The sequence below is a fragment of the Petaurus breviceps genome, unplaced genomic scaffold (assembly GCF_028583685.1).
Source record: "Petaurus breviceps papuanus isolate PSGF00001 unplaced genomic scaffold, PetGlider_PUasm1.0 191, whole genome shotgun sequence".
NCBI lineage: Eukaryota > Metazoa > Chordata > Mammalia > Diprotodontia > Petauridae > Petaurus > Petaurus breviceps.
Window position 1 is genome coordinate 1045902 of NW_027185811.1, and position 18483 is coordinate 1064384.

Sequence of the window (18483 nt, forward strand, 5' to 3'; positions counted from 1 at the left end):
AAATATTGATACTAATACTGTACTCTTAACATTTAGACACATCTGTCAGAAATAATTTCATTCATTTCTATCTAAGCCACCTTTAGCTTGGAGAGAGATATGTACAAACCGGCATAATTCTCTATCACTTCTGACATAATCCTGTCCCGAAGAAGATTTCAGTTAACATTTATGGAAGTCTTGAACAAAGAGGAGGTATCTTAAAAATATAATATGCATTAACTTTCTAGAATTGAAATAACCAAGCTGCCATTCCATTCTTCTTGGATCATTTCTCTATAGCAATCAATGGAGTCCCTCCCATAGATCTATATCAATCCAGAATCTAGATTAAATGGGAGGCAGAAGGAGAAGAAGAGGACACTTTTTGTGGGACAGACTGATCTAATCAGGGAATAAGGAAAGGAGGAGACCCTTCAATCTATTCACTTAATGAAAAGCTTTTTTGTCCTCAACCTAACACCCACCTTTTCTTTTTTGGAGGGGGAAGGCAGGGCAATTGGGGTTAAGTGACTTGTCCAAGGTCACAGGGATAGCAAGTGGCCACATTTTAACTCAGGTCCTCCTGACTCCAGGGCTGCTCCACCTAGCTGCCCCTGTACCTACCTTTTCTAGGGGCTTTTCCCAAGGGTCTGAAAAGGGCTTCAGAGAAAAAATATTATTTCTTAATATTTCTAAAGAAACTAAAAAGGAAGGTTTTTTAAAAAATAATCTTTATGTTTATTTTTAGTTTACATCATTCATTTCCACAAGATTTTGAGTTACAAATTTCCTCCCCATCTTTCCCCTACCCACCACCCCAAAACAATGATCCCACTGTATACCCCCTCCCCCAATCTGCTCTCTCCTATATCCTCCCCCATATCCTCTCTGACTTCCCAGTAGGCAAGATGGATCTCCATACCCCAGTATCTGTATAACTTATTTCCCAGTTGCATGTAAATAATAATAATGCTATTTTTAAACATTTTATTTTAAAACTTTAAATTCCAGATTCTTGCCCTTCCTCCCTCATCACCCACTCTTACTGGAAAGATGAGCAATTCAATATAGGTTGTACGTGTGTAGTTACAAAAAACATTTCCATAGTGGATATATGGTGAAAGACTGACTATATTTTCCTCCATTCTATCTTGCCCCCACTTGTTCTATTCTCTACTTTGTCCCTGTCCCTTTACAAAAGTGTGTGCTTCTAACTACCCTCCCCTGAACCTGCCCTCCCCTCCATCATCCCCCCTCTCATCCCCTTGCCCTCTACTTTCCTGTAGGGCGAGATACCCTATTTAGTGTGTATGTCATTTCCTCCCTAAGCCAAATTCAATGAGAGTAAGGTTGACCCATTCCCTTAAAAAGGAGGGGTTTTTTTTTAAAGCAATTGGGGTTAAGTAACTTGCCCAAGGTTACACGGCCAGTTATTTTGTGTGGGTGTTAAGTGTCTGAGGCCAGAACGACCCTGGGTCCTCCAGACTCCAGGACAGCCGCTCTTACTCACTGCACCACCTAGCCACCCGAAAAGGAGGGTTTTTTTTTTCTGTTTTCACATGGGATTAAAGTTTTAGATTAAGAGAAAAGACATGGAATATTACTCTGAAATATGAGAATTATGAAAACTTCAATGTGGCTCTCTTGATGACTATATCTCTATCCTCCATTTAGGAAACCTCTAACTCTTCATCAATGTCCTTACTTTTAGTGGCCAGCTATGTGATTTTTAAAATGAAGTAAAGTGAATAACAGCAAAAGCATTGTTGCAGAGGAAAAGTATAAAGAGGCTGGCTATTCTATCCAATCACCTACCCTGACAATCTCCTCTTAAGATGGCTAAAGGGCCAAAGAATAAATTTTGTGTTTGTAATTCACTAAGATCAGTTCTGCAAACAAATGAAGAAAATGGTGTTAAGCACCAGAATTCATGACTGCTATAAGTCTGATTTCAGAACGCTGGTTTCTCACAACAAGGCTGGTCTCTCACCAATACAATGACTAGTCTCATCTAGCATTGCTCTCTGGCCACAATAATTCCTGGGTCTGTCTAATCTCTGTTGTAATTTTCTATCTTCACTACTACAAGTCTCCAAAATCTGTTCCAGCTTTTCTTTCATCATGTTCACCTTAAGTTGTATCAGCAAAGGTTGAGGTAGAAGCAACAAGTCTTCAGCTTGTCTGCCTCACCCAGAACTCTCAATTTTGTTAAGCCTTGCTAAATTCTTGGCCACATGGAATAGTAGACCAAAAGTCTCTCTCCATAGCAAAATCTAACATCAAGCAATGGGGTAGGATCAAGTGACATGACCTCATGCAACATCTTGTCCCATTTCTCAACTTCTGCTTTCATCCTTGTCACAAATTCATTTGAAGGCAATATTGTTTTGGGGTTTTTTTGGAAGAGGGGAGGCAAGGCAATTGGGGTTAAGTGGCTCGCCCAAGGTCACACAGCTAGTAAGTGTCAAGTGTCTGAGGCTGGATTTGCACTCAGGTCCTCCTGACTCCAGGGCTGGTGCTCTATTCACTGCATCACTTACCTGTCCCAGTAATACTCTTTTGATATCCTGAGGACTGTAGCATCGCTGGTGACCTCTCAAACTCTCCTAGTGATGAAGTTTTTAAAGGCAAGTTATATAGGGAAGATATTTCATCTGATATTTTTTTCACAGACATGAATGATTTTCTAGGAAATAGCATCCTGATCAGAGAATAAAGATGAAGAAAATTAAGTTGAAATTGTCTTCCTGAAGCCCATCATGTCACTTCTATATCAACATGCTGGATGGCTGAAGATAGAGGATATCCTCCTTATTATTTCTAGAAGATTATATTATCTGGGCATGCCACTGAACAGAGATAGAATTCTACCATCAAAACCCTAGGAGAATGGAAGGGGGGAGAAGCTGACTATGTTTGGTTATAGACTTCTTTTTTTTCCTTTTTTTTTATTAAATTAATTTGTTTTTTACTTTTAGTTTACATCATTCAGTTCCACAATCCCCTGAGTTTCAAATCCCCCCTTTCACCCCGCTCCTCCACCCCCCACGGTGGCATGCAGTCAAACATAGGGTCTACAAATATCTTCACATTAAACGTTAGTCAGGTTGTAAAGAAGGATTATAACCAATGGAATGAACAATGGGAAGGAGGAAACAAAACAAAACAAGAAAGAGAGAGAGCAAGTAGTTTGCTTCAGTCTGCATATAGACTCTGGAGTTCTTTCTCTGGATGTGGACATCTCTTTCCATCATGAGTCTTTTGGAGTTGTCTTATAACCTTACATTGCTGAGAGCAGCCCAGTCTATCAAGGTGAGTCGTCACACATACGTTGTGTCTGTAGTTCTGCACAATTTCTCCTTGTTCTGCTCTTCTCACTCAACATCAGTTTAAATAAGTCTCTCCAGGTTATTATGGAGCCTGTCTGCTCCTCATTTCTTATAGCACAGTAGTATTCCATGACATTTATATACCACCAACATGTTCAGCCATTCCCCAATTGATGGGCATACCCTTGATTTCCAATTCTCTGCCACCACAAAAAGAACTGCTATAAATATTTTTCTACATAAGGGTCTTTCTCCCACTTCTATGATCCCTTTGGGATACAGCCCTAGAAGTGGTATTGCTGGGTCAAAGGATATGTACTTATTTATAGCCCTTTGGGCATAGTTCCAGATTGCCCTCCAGAATGGTTGGATCAGTTCCCAACTCCACCAACAATGCATTATTTGTTTCAATTTTTCCACATCCTCTCCAGCATTTATCATTTTCCTGTTTTGTCATCTTAGCCAATCTAGCTGGTGAGATGTGGTACCTCAGAGTTGTTTTGATTTGCAATTGTCTAATCAAAAGTGATTTAAACCATTCTGCATGTGCTTATAGATATCTTTCATTTCATTCTCTGAAAACTGCCTGTTCATATCCTTTGACCATTTATCAATTGGGGAATGATTTGTATTCTTATAGATTTGACTCAATTCTTTGTATATTTTAGAAATGATGCCTTTATCAGAGACACTGGTTGTAAGAATTCTTCCCCAATTTTCCACTTCCCTCTTAATCTTAGTTACATTGGCTTTATTTGTACAGAAACTTTTCAATTTAATGTAATCAAAATGATCCATTTTGCATTTTATAATGTTCTCTACCTCTTGTTTCATCATAAAATCTTCCCTTCTCCATAAATCTGACAGGTAAACTATTCCTTGCTCTCCCAGATACTCCCAGGTATCAGTCTTTATACTTAGATCTTGCACCCAGTGAGACTTTATTTTGCTATACAGCATTAGATACTGATCTATATCCAGTTTCTGCCATACTATATTCCAATTTTCCCAGCAGTTTTTGTCAAATAGTGAGTTCTTATACCAAAAACTGGGGTCTTTGGGTTTATCAAACAGTAGATTACCATAGTCATTATTGACTACTGAGTCTCACGTACCCAATCTATTTCATTGATCCACTACTCTGTTCCTCAGCCAGTACCAAGTAGTTCTGATGACTGCTGCTTTATAATACAGATTAAAATGTGGTACAGCTAGGCTACCTTCCCTAGCATTTCTTTTCATTAATTTCCTTGATATTCTGGACCTTTTCTGGACCTTTTGTTCTTCCAAATGAATTTTGTTACTATTTTTTCTAGCTCTATAAAGTAATTTTTTGGTAGATTGATAGGTATGGCACTAAATATGTAATTTAATTTAGGTAAAATTGTCATTTTTATTATATTAGTTTGACCCAGCCATGAACAACTGATGTTTTTCCAATTAGTTAGATCTGACTTTATTTGTGTGAAGTGTTTTGTAATTGTGTTCATATAGGTCCTGGGTTTGTTTTGGCAGGTAGATTCCCAAATATTTTATATTGTCTACAGTAACTTTAATGGAATTTCTCTTTCTATCTCTTGCTGTTGGACTTTGTTAGAAATATATAGGAATGCCAAAGATTTATGTGGACTTATTTTATTATCCTGCAACTTTACCAAATTTATTTATTATCTCATGTAGTTTTTTACTTGATTCTCTAGGATTCTCTAAGTATATCATCATATCATCTGCAAAGAGTGGTAGCTTGGTCTCTTTGCCTAATTTTATTCCTTCTATATCTTTTTCTTCTCTTGTTGCTACTGCTAACATTTCTAGTATTAAATTGAATAAGGGGTGATAGGGTTATAGACTTCTAAAAGTAAGGAAGGAAATAAGCATTTATTATGTGCCTAATATATGCTAGGCATTGTGCTAAAAACTTTACAAATATTATCTCATTAGGGACTATTTCTTTTTTAACCATTCTATGCAACAGTAAACACCACATCATAAGTAGATGATAGTAGTTTGCCATTGTCCAAATAAGACTATACTGCTGACCTCAACCAAGCCATCCATATGTTAAAAAAAAATTTTTTTTTTTGCTTTTTGGAGGGCAATTGGGGTTAAGTGACATGGCTATTTTTTGTGTTAAGTGTCTGGAGTCGGATTTGAACTCAGTTCCTCCTGACTCCAGGGCTGGTGCTCTATTCACTGAGCCACCTAGCTGTCCCCAAAAAATTTTTAAAAAGATTTTTAGGTAATCATTTCCATTTCCTTTTATGTATAAAGAACAGAGTGCTCTTTCACAACATCGTAGTAGTTTCTAAAAGGTCTTGGGATCTCAATTCTCCTTACCATGGGACACTTCACTCATTCCTCGAAGATCCCCTACTTTATAGGTTCAAGCATAGAATGTTAGAGCTGGAAGGAACTTTCAGAGATCATCTAGTCCAGGCAGGTTCTTAACCTTTTTTTGTGACAGGGACCCCTTTGGCAGTCTGTTGAAGTCTATGGGTTCAGAAGCATGCTTTTAAGTACATAAAAAGAAAATACAGAATTATAAAGGAAAGCAATTATATTTCGTGTTATGAAAACATTAAAAAATGCAAACAAGTCCACAGATCTTTAAAGACCTCTGATATACTACAACCTTCTCCATTTCCAGATGAGGAAACTGATGCACAGAGAAGCTTGCACAATGTCACACAGAAAATTAGTAAGAGAGGTAGAACCCATATCTTGTTGTTTGGGGTCAGTTTAGGACAGGAGAATGCAGTCTGGAGTCAAAGGACGTAGGTCCAAACTTTGCCTCTTACCTGTGTGACCAGGAAAGACACTCAACCTTCCTAGTCCTCTGTGTTCTTATGATCTCCTGAATTGTAGAGCTAATCAAGTTACCCCACCATACTTCCACTTTCACTGAATGTAGACCTACTTTCCTTGGGAAGTTTGACAGTTGGGAGAATAAACACAGTATATAAAGATAGGTTCTCATTTTTTTTTTCGTTTCATGTCGCTTTGACAATCTGGTGAAGCCCGTGAACCCCTTCTTACAAAATTTTAAAATGCACACAATAAAATACATAGGATCACAAAGAAACCTAGGGTTGAACAAGGCTGTCTCATTTGGTCTGCACAGCAACCCTGTGAGGTAAATGCTATTATAACACATTTTTACAGATGGGGAAACTGAGGCTGAAAGAAGTCAAGTGACTTTCCTTGGATCACCCAGCTAGTGTCTGAGGAAGGATTGGAATATCTAACATTTATATAGTGCTATGTGCCAGGAACTGTGCTAAGTGGTTTACAATTACTGTGTCATTTGATCTTCACAATAATCCTGCAAGGTAGGTGCTATTATTATTATCCCCATTTTACAGATGAGGAAACTGAGGAAAACAAGGGGGTTAAGTGACTTGCCCAGGGTCATACAGCTAGTAAGTATCTGGGAAGGATTTAAACCCAGGTTTTCCTGACTCCAGATCCAGCACTCAAGTCACTGAGCAACCTAGTTATAAAAATATTTTTAAAAGAAAAAAAAAGTTCACGGATCTTAGGTTGACAATGTTCAGGGCCAGGTTTGTGAGGGCACCTCACCCGTACACGGAGGGTTATCAGTCAAAGTCAAAGGCAGGAAACGATAACCCCAATGAAACCGCATCGGGGAGAACCTGGAGGGACAGAGCGGGTACCCAAACTCTGCGCTCTCGTCTCAAACCCTCTTAGTCCCGCCCCCGGAGGCGGAGAGCTAGGTAGAAACCGCCAATCTCTGCCGCAGAGAATAATAGCCACGCCCCTCACTGGTGAGCGCCTGAGAGGCGTCACGGAAGCTGAGGCGGCCCCTCTCCGGGGGACGCACTAGGATTGGTTAGCCGGGCAGCGGCGGGCGGCGAGGCGGCGCAATGATTGGCGGGGAGTGGGGGTGCTGCAAAGCAGGCGGAGGGAGGAGCCTCGGCAGGCCTGGGTTTTGAGGCAGGCTGTGGACGTCGTTCTCCAGGCTTTGTGGCTGTTGGGGGCAGGGTTTGGGGGTTTGGCTGGGTCGGGGTAGGGGTGGAAAGTGAGCCGGGAAACTCCTAGGAAACTTATTCGAGCTTTAGTTCTGGACCTCCTGATCGGGAAGGGTGACCGGAAGCGAGACTGGGGCTGACCGGAAGTGAGGCCTGTGGAGGGGAAGAGTTGAGTGCAGGCCCCGAGGGGTGGGATACTTGTGGGGAGGGTAGGGGGTGGGGTGGGTGGGGAGCTGGGAGGCCAGTGGGCAGAGCTGCCGGGGGGTGGGGGACTGACTGCAGCCCGGGGTGGGACGGCGGGGAGATCCCGGGTGTCTGCACTCTAGTTGTGCGCTGGAGGAGCCCCGAGGGACCTCGCCAGACACCAGGCAAAGGACCCCGGAGTCCTGGGAGGGGCAGCCCGGGACCAAGGGCCGGCTGTGCGGATCGGGGTGGCCGTGTTCGGACTTCCCTCTAGCCACGGCTCGGGGGAGCGGAACTGCACCCCGCCGCCCGGGTCGGTGCTCGAGAAGCCCCTGCCTAGCGCGAGGAAGGCCGCTCTCTCCAAGGGAGCCCTTGGGAAGGAGGCAGGATGGCCTGGGCGCTGAAGCTGCCGCTGGCCGACGAGGTGATCGAGTCCGGGCTGGTGCAGGACTTTGACGCGAGCCTGTCCGGAATCGGCCAGGAGCTGGGCGCGGGGGCCTACAGTATGAGGTGAGTGACCTTCGGGGAGTCTAGTGCTTTTGAACAACAAAAGGTCTCCCTGAGAGTGTCTTAATGGTGAGAATGGCAGAGAGGTTGGGTGTGGATGTGCGGCTCCGACTTGTGCGAGCACTTTGTCCTCTCCTCGCCCTCCTCCCTTTTCCTTCTTTTCCTCTCCTCCTTTTCTCTTTTTTTCTGTTTCTCCTCCTCTCTTCCCTCTCCTCTCTCTGCTTTCTCTCCTCTATCCCCTCTTTCCCTTCTCTTTCCTCTCTTCTATCCCTGTTCCATTTCTCCCCCTCCTTTCTCTTATCTCCCTTCCTCCTCCCCTCTTGCCTCTCTCTTCTCTTTCCTCCCCTCCCCGCCTTTTCTCTCCACACATTCTTACTGCTTTGGGTGCTAGATGTGGAGAAAGAAGTGAAGCACAAGGTTTTGGGGGAGTTTCATGCGTCTTGGACTGTAGTCTTAATCAGGATGCAGAAATGGGTGGGGAAAAGCTACGCTTGGTTTTGCGGTTTAGTGGGACTGTGGCGAGTGTCTTTACTTCGGGTAGTAGAGCTGGGCTCGGGGCTTGGGGTTTATGTGCAGGTGCTGCTGCTGGAGCGCTGGACGCATAGTAACTTCTTAATAAACACTGGTTGAAAGGAAATGAAAGGCGTACTCTTTACCTTAATAAAAGACAGATCCTCTTCCCATTTATATGGGGGTAGGCAAACTGTGTTAAGTGTGCAATTTTAAAAAAAAATTTGCCGATATACTTTGTTTTCATTGTTCCCAAAACTTCCCACCCTATACCTCTCCCAAACCCTCCTAGAAAACCATCCCTTCTAACAAAGAATAAAAAAAGGTTAAACAAGCTAACGTATCTCCAAAAATCTAGCATTATGTATGGTATTCCATACCCATGGTCCCTCCCCACCTCTGCAGAAAGCAAAAAAGCAGGGGGAGGCCTAACTTGGTCATTATAATTTATATATTATAATTATAGTACTGAATTGCTTTGTTCTTTCCATTTTCGTTGTTGTTATTACGTATAATGGTTTTCCTGATTAAACTTCACTTTTTATCATTTCTGGTCTTTCCGACACTTCCTTGTTTTCATCGTCTTTGTCATTTCTTACAGCACAGTGATATTCTATCACAGTTATGTATATATGAGCAACTACACAGTATATATTTGTTTACCATTACCCAGTCTATGAACATTTTTGTTTCCAGTTCTTTGGTACCACAAAAAGTGCTGCTTTAAATATTTTAGTGTAAATGGGGCCTTTCTTTTTGCAGTTGATCTACAAGAGTTATTTGCTTAGCAATGAGCCATGTGTGACATGTGTTTGTTAATTAAGAATTATATCTGTATTTTGTATTTTCCTATTGTAGCATAATGTAAGCTCCTTAAGGAGAAGGTCTGTTTTTGCTTCTATCTTTTCATCCTCCGTACCATTTGTTTCATATGTGCTTGCTGAATAAATGAAAGATTAGTTCTTTCCTTCTCATAAAATATTCTTTTACTTATTTCTTTCTCAACCAAGCAAGCTTTTATTAAGTGATTACTGAGTGCCAGGCACTGGGAATAAGAAGATAGAAGCAAAACAGCCCCTTTCCTCATGGACCTTATATTATAATGGGAGAAATAAGAAGGGTACACATACATTCAAAATAATTTTGTGTAGAAAGCACTAACAGCTGGGAGGATGAGCAAAACTGGCTCTTGAAGGAAAGTAGGGATCCCTAGAGACCAAGGTAAGGAAGGAGAACAGTTCAGGCAGGTGAGCAGCCAGTGCAGAGGAATCATGATGAGAAATGGAGGATCATGTATGAGGAATAGCAGGAATATACACGTGAACAGTAAAGGGTAACTACAGTTAGGCTATTGCAGTAGTGTAGGTAAGAAATGAGGAGGGTTTGAACTAGGTGATGGCTGCATGAGTGAAGAAAAGGGCAATGGATGCAAAAGATTGTGCAAGTAGAAACAAGGCTTGAAAACTAATTGGATGTATGAATCAGTAAGAGTTGAGCTTGATGTGCCTTGGATTGTTCAGTTTAAGAATGTGCACTCAACACCGGTGATGTGGCATTGAAACTCAGGAGAGAGAATAGGGTGGCGTGTGTGTGTGTGTGTGTGTGTATGTGTGATCTGTATATGTATATGCAGAGGTAATGATTAAACCCCCAGGATCTCTGAGATTATTAAGTAAAAGAAAGTAGAGAAGATAGTCTAGGGTAGACTTGGCTCAGTTAAGGGCAGTGATGTGGTTTATAATCCATATCATTAGATATAAAGGAGACTGAAAAGGAGCAGTCAGACAGGTAAGAGGAAAACCAAGTGAGAAGTTTCTCACATGAAAATCCAGAGAGAAGAAAATATCCAGGAAAAAGTGTTGAGTCAAATGCAGCAGAGAGACCAAGGGGATGAAGATTAAGAAAAGACTAACAGTTTTTATTTAAAAGAGAACAGTTTCAATTGATGATGATGTCCAAAACCAGAGCCAGATTGCAGAGGGGGAGGGGAGAGGAAGTGGAGATAAGGAGTACAGATAACTTTTTCTGCCTTTGGCTGAAAAGGGGGAGAAGATGTAGCAAGATAACTTGAGGAGATAAGTAGGATCTAATGAGCCTTCTTTTTTCAGCATGTTATTATTGTAATCATCTGTAAATTGTTCTCCTTGGTTTGCTCATTTTGTTCTATCTCAGTTCATATGTTTCCATATTTCTTTAAATCTGTCAGACTTCACTTCTTATGGTACAATACAATTTCACTTTTATATAACACAGCTTGTTCAGCCATTTCTCAATTGGTGGGCACCATTTTGTTTACTTTTCTTTGCTATAACAAAAAGTGTTGCTATAATGATAATAGTAACTAGCTTCTATATTATATTAATTTATTTAAGGTTTGCAAAGCACTTTACAAACATCCCATTTTATCCTCACAACAACCATGAGAGATAGGTGCTGTTATTATCCCCCTTTTTTGCAGATGAGTAAACCAAAGCAAAAAGAGGTGAAGTGACTTGGTCAGGTCACAAAACTGATAATTATATGAGGCAGATTTTGAATTTAGGTCTTTCTGACTCCAAGGTCAGAGCTCTATTCACTGTGCCTCTTAGCCACTGTAAATATTCTTGTTCATATAAATCCTTTTCCTCCTTAACTTCTTTTAGTTGAGCTCATGCCTAATATTACATTTCCCATATGCCAGGTACTGTGCTAAGCATTGGGGTTACAATGAAAGGCCAGCAAAAAAAAAAAGTCCCTACCCTTAGGGAGTTCACATCAGAGTCTAATGGGGGAAGTAACGTGCAAACTACTATGCACAAACAATATATATACAGGATAAGTTGTTGGTAATCTGAGAGGGAAGGTACTAGCATTAGAGAGGATTAGAATGCTTTTTTACAGAAGATGAGATTTCAACTAAGACTTCAGGGAAGCCAAGAAGCAGAGATGAGGAGGGAGAGAATTCCAGGCATGGGAAATAGCTAGTGAAAATACTCAGTTAGGAAATAGGGCTTCTTAAAGTAAGACTAGTGAGTGGCATTGGATCTCAGAGTATGTGGTCGGGGTAGACAGTGTAAGAAAACTAGAAAGTGTAAGATGGGGCCAGATTATCAGGGCCTTTAAAAGCCAAACAGAATATTTTATATTTTATTTTGGAGGTAATAGGGAGCCACTGGCATTTATTGAATAGGGGCATGACATGGTCAGACCTGTACTTGAAGATTTACAGGAGTGGAGAAAGACTCGAAAGTAAGGAGACCAACCAGAAAGGTATTGTTCAAGTTGTGAGGGCCTGCACTAAGGTGTTGGCAGTGGCAATGGAAGAAGGGGGCTTAATATAAGAGATGTTAGGAAGGTAGAATGAACAGGACTTGGCAATTGATTGTATATGGGGAGTGAGAGAGAATGAGGAGCCAAGGATGGCTCCTAGCTTGGAAGCCTGGGTGCCTAGGAGGATGGTAGTACCCTGAACAGTAAGAGGAAAATTAGGAGGAGGGGAGGGTTAATGAGACATAGACTGTATAGTGCCAAGTTGTTTTCTAGAATGATCGAGCCAATTCAGAGCTCCACCACCAGGACTTTTCTTCCAGTAAGTGCTGTTTTTCTTTTCTCATTGTTGGCATTTTGATGGCTATTCGATAGAATCTCCAGGTTGTTTTAATTTGCATTTCTCTGTGAGTGATTGGGAGCGTTTTTTTCACATACCGTGTTTCCCCAATAATAAGACCTATCCCGAAAATAAGCCCTCCCCTTACTGTGTAAGATTCCTCTAAAATAAGCCCTCCCCCGAAAATAAGCCCTATTGAGATTGCTACTGTAGTGAAGGTGATCCCCTGCGCTACACGCTACATTATGGTACCCTCTGTATGCACCAGCCCCGCTCCCCCTCCCCCACCATGAAACGCACACCACGCTCCGAGCTGCAGCAGTGAGCGCCTCATCCTGTTCTTCCCCAGTGATTTGCTTGCTGGTACATTTTTTTGTTCACATTTACCTGTTTATTAAAATTGCTGTCAATGTTCATTAAAATAAGCCCTCTGGTGTTTTTCTGTCCAAAAAAAATAATAAGATGGTGTCCTATTATCGGGGAATCACGGTAATTGTTGATAATTTGCTTTTTTTCTTATGAGACTTCATGTTCATATATTTATCACTTATTTATTGGAAATAGCCCTTGTTCTTATATGTTTGTATAAATTCTTTAAGGTAGCAAGTTAGTGCAGTGGATAAAGTGCTGACCCTGAAGTTAGGGTTATCTTAGTTAACTTATCTTCCTCATCTGACCTCAGACTTATTAGTTGTGTGATCCTGGTCAGGTCACTTAAACCTGGTTGCCTCAGTTCTTCATTTGTAAGATGAGCTGGAGAAGGAAATGACAGGCCACTCCAGCATCTTTGCCAAGAAAACTCCAAATGGGGTCATGAAGAGCTGGACATGACTGAACAACAACTGATAAATTCTAGATATAGCTGAAACGTTATATCTTTATCAGAGAAATTTTCTGTGAAGATGTCTCGTAATTTGTTTTCCTTTTGATTCTAATTGTATTTATTTTGTGTATGCGATTTTCCAGTTTTATGTTTATATTTGTTTGTTTTGTGTTTTATGGTCACCTTGTTTACAAGAATTCTCCCACATCCATTGTTGTGAAAGGTATCTCCTAATGAGAGTTTTTTGTAAGGATGGGGGAGACTTGTGGGTAGCCAGGAATGAACCCCTTAGATGAGAGAGATTGAAGATTAGAGATAGGGTATGATTGTGGGGACCATCTGTCAAAGACACAGGCACTCTAAGATCAGAGGTACATGTAGAGGGATCAGATAGACACTAGCAAAGGAGGAGAGAATGGGAGATAATGTCAGAGGTTGTGAATGTGTGGGAGATGAAGTAAAAAGGGAAAGTCTGGAGCAGGCACAGTGGCAAGTAGATATAAACTTAATTATAACTTTTTTTTTTTGGCTTTTTGGAGGGGGAAGGCAGGGCAATTGGGGTTAAGTGACTTGCCCAAGATCACATGGCTAGTAAGTGTTAAGTGTCTGAGGCTGTATTTGCACCCAGGTCCTCCTGACTCCAGGGCCAGTGCTCTATTCACTGCCCCACCTAGCCACCCCAATTGTAATATTTATAAACAGTGTTACAGGGAAGCTATGTTTGTAGTAGAATGGCTAGGTAATGAATCCAATGGAGGGCTCAAATTAAAGAAAACAGGGCCCGAGTTCTAGTTCTCCCTCAGACACTACTGTGTGATCCTGGGCAGGTCACTAAACTTCTGTCTGCCTCAGATTCTCCATCGTTAAAATCGGGATAATAAGAGTGCCAGCTTCACAAGGTTGTTGTGAGGATTAATTTTTATATATATTCACACACACATAATTTTACAAACCTTAAAGTACTATAATTACTGTTATTATTGGGCCTTTATGCCTCTGGACCAATCAAATCTTGAGAACAGCTTTCTTACCTATTAGGGAAAGAACTAGCTTAAACATGGCATTGAAGCACCCTAATGGATTCTTCACACAAGGCAAAGTTAAACTGCTAGTTTCGGCCTACTGTCCTACAGATTTACAAGTATAATTTTAGTATAACCATATGTTCAGAACTATTTTTAATGAGAAAACATTTCTGTTAAAGTTTTCCCCTCCAAAAATTCTCATTTACCATCCACCACTTTTGTATCTTAGGTATTGCCTTACTTATATATTTTAAGTACTTACCCCCCCTTCCCCCCCTTTCATCATTGGCTGTGTGATATCATCTGCTAGTGATATAACTGAGCTTTTTACATTCTTAGACTCAACTTCTTAAATTTATGTATTTTTTTTTAAATGAGAGGAACTTCAGACCATTGTTCTTTTCCCTTATCACTTAGATTTCTTTCCTCACCTACCTGCCAGGCATGGGATTTATTTTAGCAATTTATCTGGCACATTATATCTTTGCTTGATTTTACAGAGTAAATCATAGTCTGTTGTAAAAAGAAAAAATCTTTTTCTTGCTCTAAACAGTAAATATTCTTTTAACCCTTTTTCAATAATTCTGTTTCCCACATTTAATAAGCAAGCTGTTATCTATTACCACTGTACTTTGTGTATTATTCTTTCTGGTATTTTTGTGAATTTTTAAAAACAATATTGATGTGATTATCTTTCTTTTTCTTTTTGGAGGGCAATTGGGGTTAAGTGAATTGCCCAAAGTCACATGGCTAGTGTGTCAAGTGTCTGAGATAGGATTTGAGCTCAGGTCCTCCTGATTCCAGGGCCTGTGCTCTATTCACTGTGCCACCTAGAGGCCCTTGGTGGGATTATGTTGTAGTCAGTAGAAATGCTAGTGGCTTTAGTTTCTTTGAGTATTTGGTGGAATTCATTTGTAAATCCACTTAGTCCTAGGCTTTGGTTTTGGAGTTTTTTATGGCCAGTTATTTATTTTTTCCAAGTTTGGGTTAAAAGTATGTGTTCTCCTAATTTTACATTTTTGTAACTATTCATCTATTTCATTTATCAGTTTTGTTGGCATATAATTAGACAAAAATGGTTTCTAATGATTTCCTTTATAGAGACAACATAAAATAATGGATAGAGACCTGGCCTCTGAGCCAAGAAGGCCTGAAAGTTCTGCCTCTGACTGACATGTATTGACTGTATGACCGACCTTGGGCAAGTCATTTAAGAACTTAAGAACCCTAGGCATTTCAAGGATTTTAAATTTCAGAGAATGTACTAAGCTACAATAGTAGGTGGAGTTAACTACTAATCTGAGAGTTCCCTATATCAATGAAATCACAGATCCAGTCTCTGTCACTAATTTTTTTTCTTCTCTGTTTGCTTTTAATTCTCCTTTTTCATTTGAGGGCTTGACAAGCTGCAACCAATATGAAGAGTTTCATACACAAAGAACAGGAAAAGAAGGTTGAATGTGAAACTATAAGTCTCTATCACTTATTGCTTTCAAAGTATCTAAATTTATAAAATAAATATAATTTTATATAAAAATTTATAAAGCATATAAATACTTGTGTATATCTGTATTTCTGTGTGTGTAAATTCAACACCTTAATTCCAAAGCTGCCCGTGTTTTTTGTGTCTTCCTCTGAACATCCTTCTCTTCTAATCTATCTAGGCATCTAGGTGATGTAGTGCATAGAACACAACATTCAGTCAGGAAAATTTGAGTTAGAATCCTGCTTCAGACCTGAGCCATGGGATCCTGGATAAGTCCCATTACCTTTCTCAGTCTCAGTTACCTCCTCTATAAAATGCAGGTAGCACCTATCTTAGAGGATTATTGTGAGGTTCAAAGGAGATAAACATAAAATGCTTTGTAAACCTTTAAGTGCTACATAAATACTAGTTATTATTCATTTTATATGTTTCATTGCTTTATTTCTCTTTTTTCCTTTTTTTTTTAAATTGGCATCACTATTACTAGGGGAGCCTAGGTGGTATAGTGGTTAGAGCTCTGGGCCTGGAGTAAGGAAGACCTGAATTTAAATCCAGCCTCAGACGCTTACTAGCTGTGTGACCCTGGGAAAGTCACTTAACAGTATTTGCCTCAGTTTCCTCATCTGTAAAATTAGCTGGAGAAGGAAATGGCAAACCACTCTACTATTTTTGCCAAGAATACCCCAAATGTGGTTACGAAGAATCAGACATTACTGAAATGACTGAACAAAATATCACTATCACTAACCTCCATTCTTTTCTCCAAAAAAATCCTGTCCCTGTAATGAACAAACAAATGCACCCATTGACCTTATCTGAAAAGGTTGATTTCATTTTGCGCCTCTAGCTGACCCCTCTGTCAAGAGCTGGGAATCATGCTTTGTATTAGTCTTCTGGTTAGTCACTGAATCGATCTCAGTTCTTAAGTCTTTCAAGTGGCTTTTCTTTTTTTTTTTCTTTTAAAGCTGTTGGGGTTAAGTACCTTGCTCAAGGTTACACAGCCAGGTGTTTCTGGGTGTGGTGCTAAGTATCTGAGCCCAGATTCCGATCCCAGGTCATCCTGACTCTGGGGCCGGCGCTACCTGGCCACCCCTCAAGTGGTTTTTCTTTACGATGTTGTTGTCACTGTATAAATTATTCTTTTGGTTTTGCTCACTTTCACTCAGCATTAGTTGATACAGTAAAATTCCTTTATATCACATACCATAATTTGTTCAGCTGTTCTGTGGTTGATAGGCATCCCCTACTTCTTTGCTTAAATGCTATTCTGAATATTTGTATACATGTTGGTCCTTTTCCTCTTTCTTTTATCTTTCTCGGGTTTGTTATGGTGTCTGTTGGGTCAAATGGTATTTCACATTTTATTAACTTTTGGGGTGTCATTCCAAACTGGTTTGTGGAAGAGCTGAGCCAATTTATGGTTCTACTAACTGCATTATTGTGCTCGTTTTTCTCTAGATGCTCCAACAATTGTGATTATCCTGTTTTTGTCATATTTGCCACAAGGATGTGTATGAGGTGGAAACCTAGAGTTGCTTTAATTTGAAGTTCTCTAATTGTTAGTAATTTGGATTGGATTGAAGGGGGGTGTTAATTGTTTTTGTTTTTTTTTTTTTTACTGTTGAGAGCTTTCATTTTTTTTAGAGAACTGCCTCTTCATAGTCTGGCCGTTTACCTCTTGGACAACTGGTTCTATATTTAAATCAGTTCCCAGGATAACTTGAATGTAAGATCTTTGTTAGAGAAACTTGTTACAAAGATTTATTCCCCAATTAATGGTTATCTTTCAGATTTTAACTTGAAAAAAGTGAAAACACTTTTCATTTTGATGTAATCAAATTTTCCCCTTTTTGTGTCCTGTGCTCCTTTTTATCCTTTGTTTTATCCAGATCCTTTCCTCTGTCCATAGATGCAAAAGGTATCTCCTTGTTTGCTTTTTGAATTTGTTTGTGATATGACCTTTTTTTCCCCTGAAACATGATACTCAGTTTTTCTGGGTAGGTGATTCTTGGTTTTAATCCCAGCTCCTTTGACCTCTAGAATATCATATTCCAAGCCCTTCTATCCCTCATTGTAGAAGTTGCCAGATCCTGAGTTATCCTGATTGTGTTTCCACAATATTCAAATTGTTTCTTCCTGGTTGCTTGTAATATTCTCTCCTTGATCTGGGAATTCCGGAACCTGTCCAAAATATTCCTAGGAGTTTTCTTTTTGGGATCTTTTTCAGGAGGTGATCGGTGGATTTTTTTCAACCTCTATTTGGCCCTCTGGTTCTAAGACATCAGGCACTTTTCCTTGAGAATTTCTTGGAGGATGATTTCTAGGTTCTTTCTTTAATCATGGCTTTCAGGTAGTCCAATAATTTTTAAATTTTCTCTCCTGGATCTATTTTCCAGGTCAGTGGTTTTTCCCATGAGATATTTCACATTGCCTTCTATTCTTTCATTTGTTTGGATCTGTTTAAAACAGCATCTTGATTTCTCATAAAGTCACTAGCTTCTATTTGCTCCAGTCTAATTCTGAAGGAATGATTCTCCTCATTGAGCTTTTGAGATTCTTTTTCCATCTGGCAAATTTGACTTTTTTGTAAGTACTTCTTTGCGTGTTATCTTTCCCTTTAAACTGTAATGTGAGCTCCTTGATTGCTGAGGCTGTTTTATGCCTTTCTTTGTATGTCCAGTTTTAGCATATATAGTTGGCTAATAGTTCTTTTTTTTTTTTTTAAAGCAATCGGGGTTAAGTAACTTGCTCAAGGTTACACAGCCAGTTATTTCTGGGTGTGGTGCTGAGTATCTGAGCCCGGATTTGATTCAGGTCATCCCGACACTGGAGCCGGTGCTCTTACTCGCTGTGCTACTTGGCCGCCCCGTTAATAGTTCTTGTTGTCTTGATTTACCTTGTTGGATATTTCTGCTTTTTGATGATTTCTGACTTTTGTGATTCAGTATATAGTCAATTTATGTAAATATGTCATACATAGCTGAGATTATTGTATTCCTTTTATTCCTATTCCTATTCAGTGATTGCCAGAGAGCCATCATATTTAATGTTTCTAAAGTCCTA

General features: G+C 40.0%; 1 protein-coding gene across 1 annotated transcript in view; it reads left to right on the forward strand.

Moving 5' to 3' along the window:
* Positions 1-7528: 7528 nt before the first annotated feature.
* The window catches only part of TFCP2 (transcription factor CP2), a 59816-nt gene continuing 48861 nt past the window's right edge, over positions 7529-18483 (forward strand). Inside the window, exon 1 of the mRNA XM_069092538.1 lies at positions 7529-7993. Coding sequence (XP_068948639.1) covers positions 7872-7993 — 122 coding nt within the window. The 5' untranslated portion in view covers positions 7529-7871. The remainder of the gene's footprint in view (positions 7994-18483) is intronic.